Raw genomic sequence first — 26,116 nt, forward strand, 5'->3', positions numbered from 1 at the left:
GACAGACGCTTTAAAATTACTAAGTGGGTCTTCTTCACAGAGGCACTTTTCAAATTGGTATTTTTGTGCTGATCCTGGGGTGAGTACATGTGCTAATCCTTTAAGAGTGGGTTCTCCACTCCTATAGTTCTATGGTTTCTCTGGATATAATCCCAGTTGGTTTTCAAAGCCCAGTATTTGCATGGCTTGTCTCTGTTATGCAGGATCCAAGGACTGGGATACCTGTTATGAATCACTAACCTCTGGTTCCTCAGGGAAAAGTTTTGTATTTTTGAGTTCCCTCCTGATTATATATTACACCTGGAATGTTTTTTTGTTTTGTTTTTTTGGGTTTTTGTTTTGTTTTGTTTTCGCAAGATGACGTTTCTGCCTCCTCTCCATCTCAAGGCTGTCTTTTTTGTCCTTTGTTGTAGAAACATATGTTGTAGAAACATTATTCCGTATGTAGTTGTTTATTTATTGTGGGAGGAGTAAGTTCAGGATCTTCCTACAGCACCATCTTTAATCATTCTTTAATCATTCTTCCATCTATAGGCTTTTAGGCTGCTTCCATCATTTGTCTATTGTAAATAGTATTACTATGAACATGTGTGTACATATATAGGAGCACCTGTTTTCAGTTCTTTTGGGTATACACCTAGGAATAGAATGGCTGGGTCATATACTAATTTTATGTTTAATATTTTAAAGAACTGCCAAATTTTTTTCCACAGGTGAATCATTTTACATTCCCACCAGCAATATACCTTTGTACATTGTTGTACCAACACTTTGCACCCTTGTACCAACACTTGTTACTGTTTTTGCCTTTTATTCTAGTCATCCTGGTGGGCATGAAGTGGTATATCATTGTGGTTTTCATTTGCTTTTCCCTAATCACTAACAAGGTTGAGTATTTCTTCATATTGGTCATTTGCGTATCTTCTTTGGAGAATTGTCAATTTAAGTCTTTTGCCCATTTTTTAGTTGGGTTGTTTATACTTCTGTTGTTGAGTTTTCAGGGTTTTAGTTCTTATATTTAAGTCAATGATCCACTTAGAGTTAATATATCTTAAGTTTATTTATTTTGATAGAAAGGTGAGGGGGAGTAGGGGTCAGAGAGAGAGAGAGAGAGAGAGAGAGAGAGAGAGAGAGAGAGAATTGAGAATCCCAGGCAGGCTCCGCACCAGCAGCAATGAACCTGACACAGAGCTCAAAGCCACAAACCATGAGATCATGACCTGAGCCAAAACCAAGAATAGGATGCTTAACCAACTGAGCCACCCAGGCACACACCCTCCTCCCAATTTGGAGTTAATATATTAATGCAGTGTGAGGTAGGGGTCTAAATGCATTCTTTTGCATGTGGGTATCTAGTTGTCCCAAAACTATTTGTTAAAGAAATTTTTCTTTCTTGCATTGAGTGGTCATGGCACTCTTGTCAAAAATCATCTGTAGATATAGATAGATAAGATAGATAGATAGATAATTTCTCTCCTCTCAGTTCTATTCCATTGGTTTATATGCCTATCCTTATGTCAGTACCACACTGTTTTGATTACTGTCACTTTATTAATATGTTTTGAAATAGGGAAGTATGAGTCTTCCAACTCTGTTCTTTTTTAAGAACAGAGTTTTGGCTATTTGAGACCACTGCAATTTCATATGAATTTAAAAACCTGCTTTTCCAATTCTGCAAAAAGGTCACTAGAATTCTGACAGAGATCTCATTGAATCTGTACATTGTTTTGCATAGTATTGCCACCTCAACAATACTAAATCTTCCAATCTATAAACACATTTATTTAGATCTTCCATTTATTTAGATCTTCTTTAATTTCTTTCAACAATGTTTTATAGTTTTCAGTGTATAAATGGTTCAACTCCTTAAATTTTTGGATATTATTAAATGAACAGTTTTCTTCTTCTCCTTTTTGGATTGTTCACTGCTGGTATACAGAAACACAATTTGACTTTGTGTTTGATCCTGTACTTACAAATTTTCTGAATGTGTTTATTACCTCTAGTGGGTTTTTGTAGATTCTTTGGGATTTTCCATATATGGGATCATGTTATCTGCAAATACAAACAGTTTTACTTCTTCCTTCCTAATTTAAATGTCTTTTCTTTTTCTTGCCTAACTGCTCTGGCTATAACTCCTACCACAATGCTGAACAGCAGTGTGAAAATAGGCATCCTTGTCTTGCTTCTGATCATAGGGAAAAGTTTTGTCCTTTATCACTGAGTTGGATGTTAGCTATGGGTTCTCCATAAATCCCTTTATCATACTGAAGAATTTCCCTTCTCTTTCTAGTTTTGGAGTGTTTCTATTATAAACAGGTGTTACATTTTGTCAAAAGCCTTCCATATTAACTGGTGATGTTTGTTTTTTACCCTTCATCCTACTAATGCAGGGTATTATGCAGTTTGATTTTTCTATGTTGAACTGCCCTTGCATTCCCACTTGGGTAAATCCCACTCAGTCATGGTGTATAACCATTTAAATATACTGCTGGATTTAGTTTCTCATTGTTTTCTTGAGGATTTTTACATCTAAATTCAAGGAATATTAATCTTCAGGTTTTTTTGTTTTGTTTCTCATGGTATCTGTTTGGCTTTGCTACCAGAGTAACGCTGGTCTCATAGAGTTAGGAAGTATTCTCTGTCATCTCATTTTTTGGAAGAGTTTGAAAGGATTAGTGTTAATTCTTCTTTAAATGTTTGGTAGAATTCACCAGTAATGCCATCTGGTCCTACACTTTTCGTGTTTGGAAGGGATTTGTTATTATTACTATTACTGGTTCAATCTATTTACTTGTTATAGGTCATATTTTCTATTGCTTAAGTTAGTTTTGGTAATCTGTGTTTCTAGGAATTTGTCCATTTCATGTAGATTACCCAAGCTATTGAAATACAATTAATTGTTATAGTACTCTCTTATACCCTTCTTTATTTCTTTAAGGTCAGCAGCAACATCCCCACCTTCATTGCTGATTTTAGTTAGGTGTGACTTTGCTTTTTTTCCCCCTTTATCAGTCTGGTTTAGGTAAAGGTTTGTTAATTTTGTTGATATTTTCAAAGAAAAGGTTTTGGTTTTGCTGATTCTCTATATTGTTTCCTATTCTCTATTTCACTTATCTTCCTTTAATCTTTATTATTTTCTTTCTTTGGTTCACTTTGGATTTAATTTGCTCCTCTGTTTCTAGTTTCCTTAAAGTAAGAAATTAGATTATTTGTTTCAGTTCTTCTTTTTTAAATATAGGTATTCACTGCTATAAATTTCCCTGTAAGTACTACTTTTGCTGCATCTCATAAGTTATGGTATGCTGTGTTTCCATTTTCATTTGTTGGTAATAATTTTCTAATCTCCCCTGTGATTTCTTCTTTGACCTATTGGTTATTTATGAGTATGTTGTTTAATTTCTACATATTTTTGAGTTTTCAGGTATTCTTTGTTATTGATTTTGTAGCTCCATTCCACTGTGACTGAAGAAGATACTTTTATGGTTTCATAAATGTTTAAAATCTATTGAGAATTTTTTGTGGCCTAACATATGGACTATCCCTGGAGAATGTCACATGTGCACTTGAGAAAATATGTATCCAGCTATCCTGGGTGTTTTGTGTATGTCTATTAGGTCTAACTGGCTTACACTGTTGTTCAAGTCCTCTATTTCTTTACTGATCTGTCTAGATGCTCTATTCCTTATTCAAGGTGAGGCAAGCATTGTAATTTTTGACTGAATGATGCAAACCATAAATTTTACATTGTTGGATTCTGAATTGTGTTGTATTTCTCTAGAGTTGGACTTTGTTCTGATGCACAGTTAAGTAACTTGGGATCACTTGAAGCCTTCTGAGGACTCTTCCCAATGCCTCATGTATTAGAAGGTCTTTAGACTCTAGATGGTCTAGACACAAACTATTCTCAGCTCTGTATGAGTTCCAGAAATTGTTTTCTTCACTGCTTTCCAGTCATTCTTTCCCTGACTTTGAATAAGTCTTGTCATGCATCTACAGATCAGAACTCAGCCAAAAACTCAAGCACCCTCTGCAGATCTCCAGAATGTGTTCATGCTTGAATGCACTTTATTACTTACCTATATACTTACCCTTCTCCCCCTAAGAATCTTCTCTCTGACACTCTGCCCTGCAATTCTAACCATCCTGGCCTTCCCAAACACTTATCTTTGTTTCCTAATTTCAATGAAAATGAACTCTGTTTTGGTTCCTCCTCCTTGCACTGGAGTCTATATAAACAACCTCCAGGCTCTACTGTAAACTAGTGTAAAGAAGGGCTTACCTCATGGTTTCCATTCTCTCAGGGATCACAGTCTGATGCCACCTGTCGTCCAATGTCTAAAAATCATTGTTTACATATCTATATGTTCTCAAGTTGTTTAAGGAGGAAGAGTATATTATTGCTGCATAACAAATTACCCCCAACTTAGAATCTTAAAAAACAAGCATTTATTTTTTTCACACAGTTTCTGAGGTTCGGCAATCAAGAAGCAGCTTAGCTGGGTGGTTCTGGCTCAGGATATCTCATGAGGTGGCAGTCAAGATGCCAGTGGGCCAGTAGTTTACAGCTGGAAACTTGACAAGGGCTGGAAGATCTGCTTCCAAGAAGACTCAGTCACACACTGTTGGCTAGAGGCCTCAGTTCCTTGTTAGCTGTTGGCAGGAGGCCTCAATTTCTCACCACATGGGCCTCTCCATAGAGCTATTCACAACATGGCAGCTAACTACTCTGAATGAGCAAGGGAAGGAAGGGTGGGGGGGGAGCAGCACAGAGGGACAGAGAAGAGGCAAAAGCCACAATGTCTTTTATAACCTGTCCTTGGCAATGATCCATTACTTCCACCATATTCTATTGGCCACACAATATGTGAGAGGATTATACAATGGTATAAATACTAGGAGGCAGGGATCATTGGGCCCATCTTGGAAGCTGGCCACATAGAGGAAAAATCTTGCTATGTCAACACGGCAGAAAGCCAAAGTCCTTCTTACACATCTTAACTCCTTATGTTATTTTTTTAATCCTCTAACTATAGACTGCATCCTACAGCTTCAAGAGAGATGGGCAGATTGTAGATCCTACTCCATAGCCAGACTTGGGGAAAAAATAACTAAGAGTTAAGTAGAAGCAGCTTTTAAGAGAAAAGAATAAGAGTTCTTGATGCCTATGGCAAGAAAGAGGAGAGCACTTATCGCAGACCTGGGCTTAAGAAACGTCCGAGGTGCTTTTCATTCTCCCAAACAACTACTCAACTCTAATGACCAATCTAAATGTCTGCCTCCTTTCTCATCAATATCCAGAGCTAGACAGCAACGGCATTACGAGTAGCAGTAGCAATAGTACCAGGGTCAATGCTAAGCATTTTGCCTTTGTCAGTTTAATTACTCCTCACAACAAACTTGTGACATAGGTCATCATTATCCCTTAAACTCCAGGTCTTCGTTTCTGGATAATCCTACAGTGGCTTTATGCTTTGCAGTGTATCTTGGTACTTTATTCTTCCTACATAACACCTGGTTTCCTCTCCCACTCTTCTGGCACTGAAATACTGTGCTGTCCTGCCTAACCTCTCATTCTACTTGAGTCAGGACTTAAAGGTTCCTCCAAAACTCCAAAACCAGCAAAACTCTTTCAAAGAAACCACCAGACTAGTGAGACCTCTGTTAATACCCTGCTGCTGGACTCTCCCAGTCCTACTGCTGCCTAATACAGACTTCCCCTTAAACACAGTGGAATACATGCCCTGTCAATTCTGCCTCACCAATTAATCCCAAAAACTTTGCCTTATTTTAGGAACTCATTGAAAAATATTATTTCATAGCACACATGCCTTCTTAATTTAAATTTGCTACAGCTTCCCTAGGGGTTCATAATTAATCACCAGAGAGAAAGGTCCAAAATATACCAAACTCCTACTTAGTACAGTACCTGGAAACATTGGTTCCCACTAGTTATTTGTTGAAAAATGAATGATAAATATAAAGTAATAATTATCAATACTAGCTCAGAAAACTCTCAAGGGGTTATAATCCAAGTAATTTTATTTACAAATAAAAAGGAAAAGTTACCAGTGGACACATAAACAATTCACAAAAGACAGAACACAAAAGAAAACAAACAGAAGCAAATCATAGAAATGCAAATTAAAATATCACTTTTTGTCAGACAGATTGGCAAACATTGAAAATTTGTCAAGAAAGTAAGAAAACAGGCATTCTAATAAATATAATTTTGTATTTTGGGGATTTATGCATCAAATATCTTTAAAATTTGCATACTCGTTTGACCAGTATTTCCATTTCTAACAATTAATTACAAGAAAATAATGGACAAAGGAACATACTTATAGGTTAAAAAAGAAGGAAAAAAATCACTCTGGCACTAACTATAATACCAAAATCTGTCCAACAATAAGGGTTTGATTAAACAAATTTAGTACTTCCAAACTATGAATTATTAAGTCACTTCAGACTATTATATTATCCCAGTTTTTAAAGTAACATATATTCACATAAAAACATACCTGCATAGGAAAAAAATCTAGAAGTATACACCCCAAAATGCTTAGCAGTGATTATCTCTGTAAAAGAATAGTGGAATTATTTGTGACTGTTTTGTTTTTGTTTATCTCTACTACCTAATTTTTCTACGTGGGTTGCACATGGAAAACACACATTTAGAGCACAATTTAAAGACAGGAGTGCCACTACTGTAACGGAACATGGGACAGTCCCATGATCCCTAAAAACGTCAGGCAGAATTAATATCAAATAAAATATCATATAACTTAACTCAATAGCCTTGTTTTTAATTAGTTCTAGGAACACACATGGAAGAATTTGTTAGTGCTCCTCAGGCATCTTAAGACAACAAACAAAATGACCTCTCAAATAAGAATGTAGTATGAATCTGAAAGACAGTGTTGAAAATCACTCAGTGAAAGCCTCAACTGCTTCAACGTGTCAGATTCAATCGCATTTTCATGCCTTTTCACAGTCATCTTGAGACCTCACACTCTAGTGGGAAAGCAGTCACCATGACAATGATAAAACATAAATCACTCATAAGTTTAAGTCTGGCTGAAGAAAAAGTCTTCTCTATAACTTCTATTCCAAATTAGATTAATTTTTCCCCTCAGACTTGAACATTTGGGGGGATGAAACTCAGTCGATAGCAAGAGAGTCCTGAGGTTGAGTCTAAAAATACACATATGTTACCAGGACAGCATATGCATCTCCAAGCACTGTGTACAATTCCAGCCAAAGCACAGGGAACTGCTTGTGGCCTTGCAGAACATTGCCTAGAATTGTTTATAATGCCTGATTCAACATGACCAGTAGCACCAACAGTCAATCTTCAGTAGGACTAATCTATAATTTTCAGTGATGACGACTGGCATAAAAAGAATGTTTATTTCCACCTTTCTGTGGTAGAATATGAAACAAATTATTCTAATTGTACCCACACAATAGCAGGTATCCATACACTTGGCATCCACCCAAACCTACAACATAGTTTGCGAGTCATGTCACATAAAGCTCCATCAATGCACCCCATGGGATTTGACAGCAACTATGAAGGCACAGAAAGCACCAAGCATGGTACAGCTTAAGATTCCTTTAAACCTACATAGCTATCATCTTTGATGAAAGCAACATTTGTTGCAGGAGAAAATTTTCTAGTACAAGGTGAAAGTCAAAGAATAACTTTGCATAAGAAAGAAATTATATGTTAGTGGCATTTGTGTAAAGCAAGCACAGAATACCTAAAGTGATGATGCAGTTATGCAGTTATTTTGAAAAGAATGGAGAGTTCCTTGCTTTGGTGACAACCCCAGCACCATCCATGCACTCATTCAGCAAATACATGAAAAACCATATCCAACCAGAACTATTCTAGGACCTGGGGATACAAGAATAAACCAGCAGAGTCGCTACCTTCATGTAGCATACGGTCCCTAACAAGGAACAAAGATGTTAAGCAAACAACTAGATATTTGACTAGAACTGCAAATGTTAGAACATCATTAAATAAAAGGGCAGGGTGCTATGAGAGCAAATACTAGGCTTCAGAGTCAAGTGAGCCAACCACAGCGGACAGAAAGAGAGGCCCAGGCAGGGGCAATCTATGCAAAGCTCCTCCTGCTGGCACGACGACCTCAACCAACCCAGGAACTCAGTCTGGTGTATCAAAGCACTGAGACCATTTCTTGTGCCCATGTTAATTCTGAGATGCATAAAGATACCCAAGTTAAGAGATCGGGTTGGCAACTGCTACATGAGTGTGGAGCTCGGAAGAGAGATCCAGGCGAAGTATAAACTTAGAAGTCACTGGCTGAGAGATGGTGTGTGATGCACAACTGGAGGGTATTACTTAGACAAGCTGAGCAGGACAGGGCAGGGGCGGGCGTGTACCACTTCATTAAATCACACACACACAAAATTCATTACTTCTTGCAATCCAATTATTTCTCTCTTGACTTACAAATCTGAAATAAAAGTATTTCCTAATATTATACTTCCAACACAATGCCCTATTTGTTCAGAATGAATAAGATGAAATGTATAAAGTTCTTGGAGAAATGCCAAGACCTAAGAAAAATACTTCTTTCAGTGAGTCTAAGACATTATAGGCTAAAGTTTATTTAACAGAGCCTTCCTTCTAGCCTTTTCCAGTGCCCTAGAAAAGGAACTTTTTTTTAACACACTGATATAACTACTTCACAACATCTGTCACTAGAAATGCTTTCAGTCTACAGAACTGCCACCTACTGAAGCTAGATCACAATTGTAAGCAGTCTGAACACACTAAGTCTTGGAGGGATGGAACATCAAAAAAAACAGACACACCTTCTGCTCTGCACACTCGTAAGTTAACAACTTGCAGAACTGTCACTATGATCCTTAGACAACCTGCCCTGCACAGTCTCCTATGGTGAATATATAGGATGTAATTGCTCTATAAAGTGGTGGCCAGGTTATGGCTATAGAAAAGCTGGGTTAATACGTTCCACAATTTATGGCCCAAGCACCATATAAGTAGGACATGCCTTAACACAAACTCACCTGATTTATTTGAAGCATGTTAAAACAATATTGACCAAACTGCTGTATCCCTCACGGCTCCAAAAACTGGAAAATGAAAATGAAGAAATAAAGTTCAACTTAGTTGGTGATCTCAATGATTAGCACTTTAAACACATGTCCTTGATCAAAATCAAATATAAAATGGAGCAGATCTAGGTCAACATAGAACTTTCTATGATGATAAACATGTTTTATATATCTGCAGTGTCTAATCCAGTAGCCACTAGCCACATATAGCTACCGAGCACTTGAAATGTGGCTAATGCAACAAGAAAGTAAATTTTTGATGTTTTAAAATTTTTGACATTAATTTAAATTTAAATAACCATATGTGACTAGTGGACAGTGCAGAGGTAGGCTGAAAGATGACCCTTCTGGTTCTAAAACAATTCCAGCAAAAGTGGAGCTATTAAAAACAATCTGAAATTTTCAGATTAATATTTAATATACACTCCCCTTGCTCTAGTAAGGTTTTAAACAGCTTTGTTTCCAAGCTCTATAAGACAAATTAAGCCTGAAGAACACACAACACTTACTCTCCTAGGTGGTATGGAAGAGTACAAAGTAAGATAACCTAGCTGGATTTTTTTTTCTGTTTGTGGTTTTGTTTATCATCACTATAAAAACAGCATGCACAATAAAATTTCACATAAAATTTTCAGGAAAAAAAAATCACTGTCCTGACATATCCCATTGTTACATTTGGGTTTGTTTCCTTCTGGGTCTGACCTCCCTGCTACAATTATATTTCTTTGCATGTGGCAAATCTCTTCTAAACTTAATTTAAAAATAGATACCAAAGAAGGGCAGAACACCCAAGTCTATGAACAAACAAATCATGGGATCTTACAATGTAAAAAGTTTACATGAAAAAATAAATTATGGGGCACCTGGCTGGCTCAATCAGTATAATATGAGATTCCTGATCTAGGGGTTGTGAGTTTAAGCTGCACATTGGGCATAGAGGCTACTAAAAAAAATAAAATAAAATAAGAAAAACAAATTATGTACAGACACTACCCTTCAAGAAAATTTATCTAAAAAGCAACAACACAGTCTTGATAAAGAACAAAAGCACTAAATCCAGTCACTTGGGTAAGAATCTTTTATGCTGTAAAACTTTAATATTAAAATTTCCCTCAGAAACAAAGGTTCTTGATATATACACGTACACACACACACAGATACACTATATACATATACACACACATAGGTTCTTATATACACGCTCTTATGTATACCGTGTGTGTGTATATATACAGCTGCCATTTTCTCAAGATGACAAACTGAGGTCAATTCAAAATGAATTTGAAAGTTTTCAATATACATATGTTATAATAGTGACCTTGGCAATCTGCAACAATTTTTATATTTTCAGAAAAAAATCATATGTTGTAGAAACAGCACAACGGCTGAGGATCACTGAATGTGAATATTATTCCAAGCTCTTCAGGAGATTACCTTTTGAGCCTTGGCAAACTACTTTGTGTGTCTTTCGAGTTCTTTTTCTTTCTTTCTTTCTTTCTTTTTTAAATCTGTAAAAAGTAAACTAAAGTCACTGTGGTAGGCAGCCTCTAACAAATAAAATACAACAGAAATAAGATCCCACTCACAAGACTGGATTACAAAAAAGATCACAATTTCCACCTTGGGTGTTACCTGCTCTTGTTCTCTCACCTCTCTGCTCTGAAGCAAACTAACTGCCATACTGTGAGCTGCCCTTTGGACAGGCCCAGATGGCAAAGAATTGAGACAGGCCTCTGGCCAACAACCCAAAAGAAATGGAGGCCTTCAGTCCAATACCTCCCAAGCCAACTGAATCTTGCCAAGCGCTACATGAATGAGCTTGGAAGCAGCTCTTCCCCCAGTCACTCTCTCAGATGAGACCACAGCTCCAGGGATAGCTTGTCTGCAACCTCTAAGAGGCCTTGAGCCACAAGTACCAGATAGGCTGCACCCAGATTTTTAACCCACAGAAACTGAGTAATAAATGTTTGTTGTTTTAAGCCCTTACTTCCCAGGGTAATTTGTTATGCAACAATAAGTAAGACAATCCCATTCAACTCTAAAATTCTATACTCCTATGGTGATTTAGGTATTAATTAACATACCTAGATAAACCAAAAAAATAATTCCCTGTTTAACATGAGTAAATGAATTACATTAGAACTTGAAAATGATAAATTATGAAACGTAAACAGTTACATTTTGTTCACAAAAAAAAAAAAAATCACTAAAAAGTGCCTCAGTAGTCAAATGGTATTAAAATACACTAGGTATAACTAAAAATACAGCCCCAACCAATTTTCATTTTTTTAACTGAAAATAATTCATTTGGAAGTTAAAATGTGAAAAAGCCACTAAAAGCATCTCAGTGATTTAGTGTCCCCTACTTTCTAGAATTCAACACTCACCAAATTTGAGAAATCCTATTTTGTTTTTATCTCATGTAAGCCTCTAAAAGTTACAAATGCTTATCTATAGACCTATATGTGTTTCTTCAGTATTAGAGTTTGTTATTTTTTTTATTTTAATTCCAGCATAGTTAGCATACAGTATATTAGTTTCAGATGTACAATATAATAATTCAATAATTCTATACAGTACCCAGTATTTATCAAAATAAGTGTACTCTTAATCTCCAACTATTGCACCTTTCCCCACCCCTCCTATCCCCCCCGCCCCCGACCCACCTCCCCTCTGGTAACCATCAGTTTGTTCTCTATAGTTAAAAGTCTTGTTTTTTGGTTTGTCTCTTTTTTTTCCTCCCCTTCCTTTGTTCCCTTGTTTTGTTTCTTAAACTCCACATCAAAATGAAATCATATGGTATTTGTCTTTCTCTGACTGGCTTATTTCACTTAGCATTATATTTTCTAGATCCATCCATGCTGTTGCAAAAGGCAAGATGGCATTCTTTTTTACGGTTGAAAAATATTCCATTGTGTGTGTGTGTGTGTACACCCCATCTTCTTTATCTATTCATCTATCAATGGACAGATTGCTTCCATAATTTGGCTAATGTAAATAATGCTACAGTAAATATAGGGGTGCTCCTCAATATTAGAGTTTGTAACAGTAGTGGGCGGATTCCAAGAAGTAGTCACAATAAGATATAAGGTTACATTTTTTAAAGTTCTAATCTTCTGATACAAAGGGTAGTTGTAAGAAAAAACAAAACTGCTTAAAATTGACCATAAAATTTTAAGTATTCTGTAAGCATCTCCTTCACAATTATAAAGATTTGTATAAATTAAAACATGAAACTAATAGGTCTATAATAGCACTCCATGACGTAACTGATTAATATTCTGAACTTATACTTTTTTTACCAAGTTATATTACATTTACATCAATATATAAATTGTAATTCACAACCATACTATGGACAATTCGGAATGCCCACAGGGACATGTCTTTGACACTTCATTCCTTCTTTACAGACATGCCTGCTCTACTGTCCTACATTTAAAACAATTCGATAAAATATCAATAAAATGTAGAGCAGTTTTATACTCCCTATGATTTCATAAAATCCACTTCTCCATCCACTATCAAAAAAGTTTCCAGCTGCAGTTCATTCCAATTACAGCTAAGTACTTTTAGAGAAACCTATTCACATGTCCCAAAAATGCCCGACAGTGTTATCCAGTCAGGCACATTAGGACATGCAGTTCCAGATTCCAAGCTACTAAATGAAAACAGGCAGAGCAATTTATGGAGAGAGGGCAACTAACTGTAGAAGATTTGCTGCTCATGAAGAATTGGAAGTCCAACGTGTATGTGAAATGTATTGCTGATATAACTTGCTGCTTTTATTATCAGATTTTACCCATGTGATAAATTGAAAGCTGTACAAAATTAAATCTATAAAATCTCCAACAATTAAATATTGCTTCATAAAATAGCGTTATTAAATTAATTTCTCTACAAATTGTATAGCAGCACCATCCTACAAGTGATAGGCAATCCTCACATAAATGTCTTATTGGACAGTATGAAAAGCAAAAACAATTACTATACCATTCTTAGGCTCCAAACTACCCTAAAACTATCAGCTCAAAGCTTCTTACTCTAAAAACTTCACAGGGTCCTTAAAAAGCATTAAAAAATGTTTTTTCTTAACTTTCACTTCTTGTTCAAAGTAGGCATCCAAAAAAACTTTTATGTAAGAAAAGCAAAATAATTTAATATAAACTTTAATATCTCTTAAGAGCCTGTGAAAGATTCTAAGTATATAGAAATCTCACCACCAACCAAGAAAGAAAACTAACATTTATCAGACACTAATGTTATATACCACATGTTATATTTTGCCATTTTTATATTAACTCATTTAATCTTCATCACCCCGGGATATAGAGGTTATCTCCGCTTTTCTAGAAGTTGTATTACATCCCACAGTCCACTGCTAGGATTAAAACCTAGTATGGTCTGGTTTGAAGTCCTCATCTCTTTATTATACATTAAATTTATAAATAAAGACTTCACCTCTTAAAATTTTTCCTGTCACAAAGGTCTTGATCTCTAGGACAACATAATGGCAAGGTTCCTTTGGAACTTTGGTGATTTATTTAAAATCAATTATAAATTGTAATTCTTATGGATTCTAGACACTCATCTAATATTTCCTTGAGTACCTAAAAGAGGCACAAATATATATACACATAATTTGATCATACTGTGCATGCCTCCAACTATTCAGTCTAATATTAACCCAATTCAATTTTACAATATCTAGGTATTTCTCTTTATTATTATTCTCTTTATTATTATTATTAATTTTCTCTTTATTATTATTATCTAGTATTTCTCTTTATTTATTATTCTCTTTATTATTATGATCTGTACACATCAATTATCAGATACCCAGAACTCAAAGTGAACAAAAGGAGGGAGTGATAGTAAAGAGGTTAGCTACAAAGAAAAAATCCCAAAGTACTGGCCAATTATATCTTTCAGAATCTGATCCTAAAACAGGAAAACCACTCAGCCTCACTTTCTGTATTGTTTACACACTGAAAAGTTTGATCATCTTAGATATTTTTAATATTCTTTGTTGAAAGCCAAACCAAGCCACTCTTTCCTAGAACTTCATCCAGGCAAGCCAAATAATCTAAAATATAAAATTTATATGGTTTTCCATGCCGATTAGGAATAAAGAGTCATGACGTAACTTACCCTCAAATGATTCAGGAAAAAAATATTATGTACACATGACAGACCCAGATCTAGTGATAAGTGAATAAAATGGTAACAGGTAAATCTGAGTAAAGGTTACATGAGTATTCTTTGTATTATTATTATCCTTCCTACTTTTCTATAAGCTTGAAATTATTTCCAAATAAAAAGTTAAAACTTAAAAATTACATGGCATTCCATCTGTAGTTAACAATACATATTCTGATTATGCTGCAACATTTTTACAGATACAAAACGGATTTTTGAGGAAAAATTCAGTAATTTGTTAGGAAATATGCACTATATCCTTCCAGCTAACGATCACTTTCAAATAAATTTCAAACTACACTGCTATGTAATGACATGTGGCAATGGTGACTTGAGTTGAAATCATAGCAGGAAAAAAAAAAAACCAGCATACACACCCCACAGTTTGGTATAAATGCCTCACAAATTTAATACAGGCCTGCTGCAAAACGCAGCAAATCTACAATTCAAGTGATATATGAGATCTCTGGTTTGCAGTAAAATATAGACAAACTGAAAAGTGAAACACTTGCCATATTACAAAACAACTGAGATACAGGATGTCTGGGTTTTGATTGTTTTATTAACTAATTTTTTTTTCCACTGCAGCTCAATTCACAACAATATATTTGAATCATCTTTAGAAAGGACTAGGAAAGAAATGCCCTCCTGGAGAAACGTTGCAATCTTTTCTCCTACAAGGTTACTATTATCCTGCCTGCCCATCATAATTTTGAATTCAAGTGTTCGCCATGGTTTCCTAAAATGTAAGGATGCATCAGAAGAGAAGTAATGTTCAGCAAAAGTTCACCAAAATTGTGAAATCAAAATATTAAAAATAAGGGTTTTCACCTAACAGTGAAATACCTTTAAAGGATCATCTCTATCGTTTCTGCTGGAACCGCCCACTTCAAAATCCTTTAGTACATTCCCTTAATTGAACGGTCCATCCCTACCCCAGGAGTTCTTAACCTTTTGGGGGTGTGGGGAGCGGCGGGTCACGCAGAGTATGGACCCTTTCCAAAGAAAATTATTCACAAATGCAAAATCCTGCACGTATTTCCAGGGACTTCCAGAACCCCGAGGCCATTATCCCCGCCCCCCTCCCTAAGAATCCCAGTTCAGCGTCTCCTCGATTGCCTCTGCGGAACACCCCCCTCATCACAATCCCCGGCTCTCCCCGGGAGGGACTGGAGGCTCTGCCCTCACACAGTGGATTCTGTAACTGATCTTTGTCTCTCCGCCCAATTCCCTTCACCTCGGCAAGGTCACTAACTGCCAACTACCCCTTTAAGCCGAGTCCTCACGGTAGTAGTTCTTACGAGCCACATCAGAACTTGCCTGTCATAGGATATATTTTGTCCCCTCGGCCCCACCTACCTTCCCCATTTCGGCGTGTTACGTCTTCACCACTTGCCCATTATACAGAAATAGCCACCAGCACCACCCCAAGGCGCGCCCCGGGCCCGCCGCTCCTCCCGCGCCCCCGGGGCCATTCCCCGCAGACCCTCCTAGGGCCTCGCTCCATCTCTCCTCCCCTCCCTTCCCTTCCCCTCCGCAGGGACCCACCCTCGGGCCCTCCCCCTCCCTCCCTCCCTCCCTCCCACACCGCCGCTTCACCCACCGTCCTCTCTTCAGACTGTTCCCACCCGGGCCCCTTAGACCCCATCTTTCTGCGCCCTCCGTCGGGCGCCTGCCTCCCCCACCCCACCCCCAACCCGGGCACTCCATTTATGCCGGCCTCCTAGCCTTCCTCCCGGCTCCTCCCCTCCGGACACCTGTGTCGTCCCACCCCTCCACACACGCCCCCCCCCCCCAATTCATTCGCCTCTTCCCCGGCTCCTCCGCACCCCCACGGTCCTCCTCCCCTCCCCCCTCCCGCCTAGAGAGATCCCGAGGAGGGAGGGAAGGCGCGGGGGAGGGGAGGCCGCCAAGGGGCCGCTCTTCTCGGGGTTCGCCGCGCGCGGAGGACCTGCAAGGCTCCCCAGCGCCCTCTGTCTCCTCCGCCAGCGGGGCGGAAGTCGGGGCCTCCCGGACGCCCCCAACGAGGGTATTTACCTTCTTGCCAGGGACACTTTGCAGACGGCTCCAACATTGGCAAGCACTACAGAGAACTGACCCCGCTCGGCCGCCGCCGCCGCCGCCGCCGCCGCCGCCGGCTTCCACCCCTCCGGCTCCCCGCCCCCCGCCTCCGCCCGCCTTCCTAGCGCTCCCGCCGCGCCCTCCCGGGCCCGCGCCGCGCGCCCCCGCCTGCGCAGCCGCTCCCGCGTCCCTGCCAGCCCGTCGCGCGCGCGCGCGCGCGCCCCCGGCCCTCCGCGGACCCGGGCCGCGCGCCCGGCTCCGGCCCTAGCTCCATTCCTCCTCCAGTCGGCCCGCGGCCGAGCGCGGCCATTGTTCGCGGCGCAGCTCCCGCCCCCTGGCGGCGGTCCGGCCCCCCGCAGTAGCGGCCGCGGCTGGCGCTGCGGTGCTGGCGCCGGCAGGCTGGGCCTCCGGGCGAGGGCCGTTCCCTGAGGCCTTGGGAACGAGGGGGAGAGAGTGATTGGGGAGCGCGCCCAGTCCGCAGTCTCCCTGTTCCCCGCTCGGCTCCCAGGCCTGGCTCTCCGCCCGCTCGGCTGCAAAGGGTGGGCCTGAGGCAGCCCCTTCCACACCTGCACTCAGCAACTGCCTCCCCCGCCCAATTGACCTTCTGCTCTTCCTCGACGCCCATACGCGCCCGGATTCTCTGCCCTTACCTTTCCCAGGCTCTCTGGCTGCCCCCCTCTGTTCTGCTGGGGACACGCGACCATCCCGCGTCTGCTCCGGCCGCCGCTGTGCGATGCACGGTTTAGCAGATCCTGCACCTTTCCAGACGCTGGGAGGAGGGGGGGGGGGAGGAGGGGAGGGGGTTAGTGCAACTGTCTCGCCCAGAAAACACTAGTGATCAGTAATCACCTGCTGTCCAAGATCGGCAGCTTAGCCAAAGAGCCTCCTCCACCAAGAAAACAAAAAAGAAACAAACAAACAAAAACCCGAGAAACCGTATTTGGTCACATGAAAAAATCCTTGGAACCAAAAATGAGGACCATCTTAGAACAGTGCCCTAGATCCTAGATGATTGAGGCAAGAGTGCCAGAAAACTCGAGTTACTTCTTGATTCGTCCTGGTTTTGATGTGGGTTACAGATGTCTAGACGACTTCAACCCGGCTAAACCCAGTGAAATTCAACCCTTCATTTAGTAAATGGCACCAAAAATAATCTGGCAAAAAAATAAGTCTAGAAATAGAATTATTACTGTGTTTTCACAAACTTCCCCATTTGCATTATTATTCCCAGGGTTCCTTCCCAGTATCAATCTCCACCTGGAAAATGTTTACCCAGCCTGTGATTTTAGTCATCACCTAAAACTGACAGTTCTATCTACAACTGGGGAGACAATAATAGTCTAGTTAGTGGTTAAGCCAAGGGCACCAGAATTAGATAAGCAAGCCTCCTTATCCACTTGCTAACTGGGCTAGGAGAATGTTGCTTTTCAATGAGTCCGTTTATGCTTTTGTTCAGGAGATTACATATGATAATATGTATTTAAATATGATTATATATAAAGCCCTTTAAACTGGGCCTGGCATGTGGTAAGATAGTAGCTACTGCTACATTTTCCTTTTAGAACTCTTTCTTAAACTCCTTCCCCTCTTCCCTTCTGCCAATTCCTTCACACTTAACATGTTTACCCTCCCTAAATTTGCACTAGTCCTTGATTAGTGACTTCAAGCTACTCAAACTTAGCATCTAGTCAACATTTAAATACTTGTTTGAATGAATACATGCCCTTCCTACAAGCAGTTCTCCTGAGGAGTCTGTCACTTCCTGGCCTTTCCATAGGCTCTTGCTTCTCCCCTGAGTCCATCTCCCCTCACCTGATGAAGAAAATCATCCTTCAGATAATTCCAAAATCAGCTCCTTGAGAGGCATTCTCTGACTCCTCTGAGTGGGCCAGGGCTGTCTCCTGACTCTCTCTTCTCTGACATTGTTGGTTTATTCAATTGTTTTGAGCCCATCTCTCCTCACCAGACAGTGCATCTTTTCAGGGCAGGCTCTGGTAACCCCAGCATCCAACAGCAAGAGGGTGGAAGTAAATGCATTTGGATTGATGGATGAGTTTATGCTTTGGCAAATGACTCTAGAGTGGTCAGAAATTTCATCCCCTTTAATTTAGATAATTGAAGTTAACTGAAAACTGTATCTCCACTGTAACTTTTTCTTATAACCAATTTTAAGTCTTTGGTTATCCACTTGCTAATTAGGAAACCATGGGCGTGTTACATTTGTACCCCAAATAGATTGAATTTTTACTACTCTGTTGAGGAGGACATATTTTCCTCTATCCTGCTAGGTTCTTTGGATGGTAAATTGATATAAAGCAGATTAACAGGAAATACATTAACAGCATATACCTATGGGAACCCTATAAGCACATGAGACCCAAGGACAAATCAGACAATTGAGGTTTATATGCCATCCTAAGCTAAGGAATGGGAGAGGAGTATTGAGCTTCAAATGGGAGGAGGGTGATTCAGAGGATGATAAGAGCAGATGTTTTGTAATTAGATGTTTGCCCTGCCATACAGATAGGTCACTCAGATAAACGATATCTCTGGTAATAGCTCGCTCTCTCTCTGCGCCAGACCCCCTATCTAAATTCTTTTGGGTAGTAAAGAGAGAGATAAAGCTTTTCTTGGTCTGCTGGTCTTGTCTTCAGCTCAAAACAATCTACACGCCAAAGTGGCATGTTTGAGGGTCACGTACCTTGCTCCCCTTCAAGCCACAATATTCAGAGAGAAATTTGTTGTTAAGCTTGAAGCTGCACTTTCAGTTGCATGAGGTATATAGCATCAGTACATGAAATCACCTGAGTGACGTGGAAATCTACACATAAATCTATAATCTTCTGAAGATTTTACTTTAAAATAAAATATTCATATAGGAGTTGAAAATAATGGCTATTTAAAGAAGAGTGATCCTATTAGCAGCTGACTAAAACAAAGCAACTCATTTATCAATGCATCTTTACCAGGTACCATTGTGGTCAAATATTCAGCCATCAGAAAAATACGCTTTCAAATTCATCTTTGTCAGGTTTGAGCAATTTGTCTTTTTTTGTTAAGTTTGTTTATTTATCATTTTGAGAAAGAGAGAGAGAGAGAGAGTGGGGAGGGACAGGGAGAGAGAGAATCCCAAGCAGGCTCCCCACTCTCAACACCACAGAGCCCAATGTGGAGCTCAAACCCACAGAACTCAAGATCATGACCTGAGCTGAAATCAAGAGTTGGTTGCTTAACTGACTGAGCCAGCCAGGTGCCCCTGTCCTCTTTTCTTATATATATATATTTGTAGAGTTGTTTGGGGCTGGGGGGGAGTGGGGGTTGGTTTTTTGTTTGTTTCTTTGTCTTTTGTAATTTCTACACACAACATGGGGCTCAAATGCTCTTCCAACTGAGCCAGCCAGAAGTCCCCTCTCTTATATTATTACATCGTTTTCCCTTTAAAAAAAAAATGTTTATTCATTAATCTTGAGAGAGAGAGTGGCGGAGGGCAGAGAGGGTGAGAGAGAATCCCAAGCAGGCTCCGCGCTGTCAGTGCAGCGTTGGACGCCGGGCTCCATCTCACATATAGTGACATCATGACCTGAGCTGAAATCAAGAATCAGATGCTTAGCCGACTGAGCTACCCAGGTGCCCTTTAATACATCCTTTCCTTAATGTCTGTTTCCCTGTAAAATTCATGTAGCCCCAGTGCCCACCATATAAGCTACTCTCCTTTATATACTTATATCGACATATTTTTATCACTACACAGTATGTGTTTCTTCCACGATACCTTCAGCTCCTTAAAGACAGGAACAATGGCTTCCTTATCTTTGCTTCCCCAGCATCCAGCACAGTGATCAATACATTTTTGTTGAATGAATGGAGTAGTGAATTTGACAAACATTTACAGAGTAGCTACTATATGCCAAATACTATTTATGGCCCAGAGACACAGAGCAATGAAAAAAATCTGCAGAATCTTTCTCCTCCTGGAACTTACAGAGGAATGAATGAATAGATAAATGCATGAAATAAGCACTTCTAAATCCTTTACCTCTATTAGAATACCATTCTGAAAATTCCCAATGTATTTGTGTGTTCACAAATAGATTGTTTGCAACTCAATATTTTTTCCATAATAATGATGACAAGATAGTTATTAGGTATCAGTTGTCTAAAACACTATACTAAAAAAGAATAGAAATAAATTATAAATATAATCATTAAGAGTAAGGAAACAAAATTTTATTTAATGAAGTGTACAAAGTTTCTGTTAAGTCTTAGGAAACATAATGCTTAACAAATATTCTTGAATAATAAGAGGGAACCAATAGTGCTTAGATTGACTTTTCTTTTTCTGTCATATCTATCATCTCCTCTCCAAAACTCTCAATCTTTTCTTGAATATATCTATACTTTCCACCACACCAGAAATCTGACATTTTGATTTTAACTTATTAGATTTGTAATGGCATTGTTTAAGTTTCGATTTCAAACTTAAGTCCTAAGCTGAAATACAAGATGCGATACTTTCGTAATCTCCTTTTTCATTTCGATCTGTTTTATCATCTGTAAACTGGGTTTACAGTACAATGCACTCATAGAAAGAATTCTTCTCTTCATGGGTATTTTTCTTCTAGCCTGGGTTCTTCCTCTGTCTTTTGAATGCCATGTTCCATTTTTGTATTATTATTACTATTATTATTAGTTTTGTTGCAATGATTGACATAATTTTTATGCTCATTTTACTCCTGCCTAATCTAGGAAGCTGTCTCCAGACCTATTATTAGCTTACCATCGCTCAGTAGAACGTCTAGGGAAAATAAAATTATGTTTTGTTTCATTCATTTCATTTGTTTTAGGGATGGGATAGTGTGATACTGTGATATAATACAAAATATTTATGTGGCACAAAGCTCCTAAAACACTTGTAATACCCCCCTAAGTGATAAAAATCATAGAAGCATCTTTTATTATAATATTTGGGTTTTTTTCCAGCTCCTGATACAGCTACAGAGTATTAAAGGTGAAAGGAGAATCTTCTGGTATTCATAACAAGCCCTTTTCAACCCCACCTGAGTTTATGTTAATGAGGTGACTTTTAGAAAGCCCCTAAGGATGGAGGCTGTCAAAGGAACCAACCACATGTTAGAGAGTTGAAACTTTTAGCCCCACCCCTTGACCTCTAGGGTTTGGGGAGAGGCTGGAGATCACGAATGACCAATGATGTAATCATTCGTGTCTACATAATGAGACTGCATTAAAAACTCAAACTGAGGAAGAGAGCTCCCAGGGGTGCCTGGGTGGCTCAGTCGGTTTAGCATCCAACTCTTGGTTTCAACTCAGGTCACCATCACATGGTTTGTGGGCCTCCTTGGGATATCTCTCTCCCTCTCTCTGCCCCTTCACCCACTCATGCACGAACTCTCTTTCTCTCAAAATAAATAAGGTATCTTTAAAAAAAAAAAAAAAAAGGAAGGGAGCTTCCAGGTTGCTGAGCACATCAAAGTGCTGGAAGAGTGCAATGGCTGGGGAGGACTTGGTCGTTCCCTTCGCCCAGTCCTCGTCCTATGCATCACTTCGGTTCAGCTGGATCTGAGATGTAGGTTCTCATAATAAACTTGCAATCTAGTAAGTAAGTGTTTTCCTGGGTTCTGTGAGTCACTCCAGCAAATTATCGAGCCTGAGGTTAGGGTGTGGGAACCCTAGATTTTTACCGAGTCAATCAGAAGCACTGGCAAAAACCTGGACTTTCAATTAACATGTGAAACTGGGGGAGTGGGACAGCCTTGTGGGACTGAGTTCTTAACCTGTGGCGTCTGCACTAACCCCAGGCTGTTCGTGTCAGAATTGTTTGGTGCTGAAAATCCATACATTTGATGTCAGAAGTGTTGGTGTGAGCAGTAAAGAAAAACTATTTTTCCCATTTAGTGGGTGTCCAGAGATCAGAGAATTGGTGGGTGGTGTGGGAAAACATTCCAGAGAAAGAATCTATAATTTGGCTTTATTCTACCATATTTACCCTAACTTTCTGATACTTTTCTTTAAAACATATATATATATGTGTGTGCATATATATATATATATATATATGCACACACATATATATAAAACAAAGGCTAGAAATGTGCCTTCTTTATAATTATTTAAATTTCCTTGCAATGGAAATAAATTTGTAACATTACTGAGCAAGAGGGATGGCAGGAAGATGGCAGGTGTTGTTTCTTCCTCTTTTTTTAAGTTTATTTATTTATTTTGAGAGAGAGTATGCGAGCAGGGGACGGCAGAGAGAGAGAGAGAGGGAGAGAGAGAGAATCCCAAGCAGGCTCTGCATGTGTCAGCACAGAGCCGATTCGGGGCTCGAACCCCCAAACCATGAGATCAAGACCCGAGCTGAAACTGAGAGTCGCACACTTAACCAACTGAGCCACCCAGGTGCCCCCACAGGTGTTGTTTATTAAATAAGTTCAATGATTTCTTCAAACGCTTTTTCATTGTGACTGTTTTGAGAGGCATCATCTTAGCAATCGCCTCTCTCTTCCTTATTGTCCCCCCACCTTTTCAAAAGACTTCATCATTCATAGGCTATTCTTTCCCTTCCCATTTGTAAAGTAAGAAAAAAACTGTACATTCCAGCTATTTGTGACTTCTCATTCTTTCCTCTCTTTGATAATTATCAAAGATACTCTGAATTAGTAATATATTGCAGCGTAATAAACCATCCCAAATTTTAGTGTCTTAAAACAACAGCAGTTTATTTCGTTGAAGCAGTTTGGGTCAGGCTCCATAACCAGTCCCTGCTCCGTTCAAGCTGAGCCTGAATCATGTAAGTGTGCACTTACTCACATCTGTAGTTGATGCTGGCTGTCAGCTGGGACCATCTGTCAGAACACCTACCTGTGGCCTCTCTGTAGCTGCGTGGCTTCTTCACAGCATGGTGGCTGGGTTCCAAGAAATAAGAAGTCAAAGACAAAGGTGCCTGGGTGGCTCAGTCGATTGAGCGTCCGACTTTGGCTCAGGTCATGATCTCATGGCTCGTGAGTCGGAGTCCCGCATCGGGCTCTGTGCTGACAGTTCAGAGCCTGGAGCCTGTTTCAGATTCTGTCTCCCTTTCTCTCTGCCCCTCCCCCACTCACCCGCGCACCCGCGCCCTCGCTCTCTCTCTCTCTCAAAAATAAATATTCAAAAAAATTTTTAAAAAACAGAGGTCAAAGACATAAGTTTTCGGTTTTTCGTTTGTTTTGTTTTTTTCAAGTAAGCCCTGCGTGCAACATGGGGCTCTAACTTATGCCCCTGCAATAAAGAGTTGTATGCTCTACCGACTGAGCCAGCCAGGCACCCCAAAGACATCGGATTTTTAAGACCTGGGCTTATAAACCGGCATAGACATGCTGTGAAGTCTGCCATAATCTATTGGGCCCAGATTCAAGGAGTAGAAACTTGACCCCATCTCTCCATGAGAGGCATGTCGAATAATTTTAAAGTCTGATTTAAAACTCTGTACATTCTCTGAAACATATCACCTTGTCTTTTCGCTGTATTGTCTCTGTGTTAAAATAAAGGTGACATTGAACATTTCCTTCCATGGATACCTGGGTCTGCGTGAATCATGGGCGCTGACTTCACTCATCTAACACTCTCCTTGCCCACTGAAGACAGTTGCACACCTGAATTATAGAGATCACAAAAACCAGGGTCAAGAGGAAAGGCTTCATACACTTTTCTAGTCCACTCTCCTTGCCAGGTCAAGGGGAGGCTTTGGGCAAGCTAAAGGAGTTGACAATTGCATCAGCAGAAGAGATGAAGGGGTAAGTTGGAAGCTGGAGGAAACCCCAGGCAGTGATGTACAATTGTAACATTGAATCGTGCTGTGTTTCTGGGACATACTGCAGTTGGAAGTGGGCCATGTTGCCAGTGAGGAGCTGAGACGTGACCTGGGGAGGGACCAGCAGAAGGCAGTCAGACAAAGTCATGCTGACTGGCGTCACTCCGAGCAAGGGTTATTCCTTTTTCTCCCAGCCTTACCCCAGCATCACCTGCAGGCGAAAGTCATTTGTTCATCATATATGCCTGTTCAACATATATGCCTGTGATGGGGGGTCTAGAACATGTTCCCCCAAAATAGGACCCGTTGGCGTACTGAATATTTTAAGCTGAATTAATTTGAGAAATAGCATGTGCAGGAGTGACTTTCTGATCTTCTCCTGAAACAGGAAATAAAACCCTCATATGAGACGTGCCCTCCCTATACCCAGAGGAAAGGAGCTCTCTCATCACCAAACGTGAAGGGACACAGAAAGTATCTGCACAAACATTCTTGCTAAGTTTTTGCCAGTTTACTACACTTACCTCATAACCTTTGTCCCATCATCTTCCCACAAGTCTTCATCAAACCTAGTATAAAAGCATGCAGGTTTGATCATTTCTTTAGGTATTCATTTCTTTATGAAGGCTCCTGCATCACATAAAGTTTATATTAAATAAATATGTATGCTCTTCTCTTGTTAATCTGTCTTTTGTTACAGAAGTGCCAGTCAAAAACTTAGAAGGGTAAAGAAAAAGGTAAAGAAAGGTAAACAAAAAAAATTTTCCCCTCCTCTACACCTGCCAGTGACAGTACATGCCACATAGTAAGAAATTGTCTGGTGCTTGTCTGTAACCCTGTCTGCTCCATGAGCCCAAATTCCTGCTCTGTTATTCTCTCCATGCTGCCTACTGCCCTCCAACACACACACACACACACACACACACACACACACACACACACATCTCTTAAAACCTGATATACAACTTCTTCTATCCAGTACCTGCTAGACTCGATGCCCAGGACCGCACACACATGGTCTGACCCTCTCTTCTCCTTCCCTCTTCTACCCCAGCTTTGACCTCCAACACTTACTGAGTTTCAGTTGATCTTACCACCCCCACCCAGAGCTGTTCCAACCTTCTGTGAACCTACACTCCTAGCTCCCTAGTTTGCTTGCAGCTGCTCTGTGGAGCATACCCTTGACCTTTCTGAGCGTCACGCTCACAGGACCACCACTAGGCTAAGCAGTGTGGAAGGCAAAGGACACAGGATCTCTTGACACAATCCCGCTGAAATGCTCCAGATCTTCACAATCTGAACGGTGCCTACATTTCTGCATTGTCTCAATCTAATTATAGCCCTCCAGGCAGGACTTCCCCAGTATGGTTGGTGCACAGTACAAGAGGCTCCCCTAACAAGAGCTCTAGGAAACTTCTCCATCCCCTGACCATTTTACCCTCTCTTGTGTATGAGGCTTTGGGTTCTCAGCTAGAGGGTGGAGCAGAGGAACTCTGGCCCTTTTGCCAATCTTTACTTCGACTAATCTGCCTCACTGTTTTGCCCCAAGTGATTGCAGGTCCAATTTCTCACTTTTAAAGTTGCTCCAAACTGGGGTAAATAGAGCTGACTAGTTTGGGGCCCTTTAATGTTGGAGGAGCAGTTGGGGGTCTCATTGGCCTGCTCAACATTTTAGTAATAGTGTAGTATTAAGACCTGTGTTTTAAGCCTATCAATATCAGTTTTATTAACTCCTGTTTAAATAACCATCTAACAATTTTCACCCTGATGGGATGAGTCCTATGATTATCTTTCTTCCTTTCTTTCTTTTTCTTTCTTTCTTTCTTTCTTTCTTTCTTTCTTTCTTTCTTTCTTTCTTTCTTTCTTTCTTTTCTTTCTTTTATCTCTACATCAAACATGGGGCCTAAGCTCACGACCCCAAGATCAAAAGGGACA

General features: G+C 40.0%; 1 protein-coding gene across 8 annotated transcripts in view; it reads right to left on the minus strand.

The window, feature by feature from the left end:
* STAU2 (staufen double-stranded RNA binding protein 2) overlaps window positions 1–18,261 on the minus strand; it is a 309,135-nt gene extending 290,874 nt beyond the window's left edge. The window contains exons 1-4 of one of the 8 annotated variants that reach the window (XM_007080358.3): window positions 18,187–18,261; window positions 17,025–17,143; window positions 9,067–9,132; window positions 6,525–6,581 (exon numbers count right to left, since the gene is read on the minus strand). Coding sequence is in view for 2 of the 8 variants with exons in the window: in XM_042973268.1 (XP_042829202.1) it covers window positions 9,067–9,084 (18 nt within the window). In the remaining 6 variants the exon portion in view is untranslated. Of the gene's footprint in view, window positions 1–4,282; window positions 5,942–6,524; window positions 6,582–9,066; window positions 9,133–10,548; window positions 10,623–16,350; window positions 16,442–17,024; window positions 17,144–18,186 lie in introns of those variants that run through there. The other 7 variants (XM_042973262.1, XM_042973266.1, XM_042973268.1 and 4 more) reach the window with 7 other exon arrangements.
* Window positions 18,262–26,116: the final 7,855 nt, after the last annotated feature.

The sequence above is a fragment of the Panthera tigris genome, chromosome F2 (genome assembly GCF_018350195.1).
Source record: "Panthera tigris isolate Pti1 chromosome F2, P.tigris_Pti1_mat1.1, whole genome shotgun sequence".
In the NCBI taxonomy this organism is placed as follows: domain Eukaryota; kingdom Metazoa; phylum Chordata; class Mammalia; order Carnivora; family Felidae; genus Panthera; species Panthera tigris.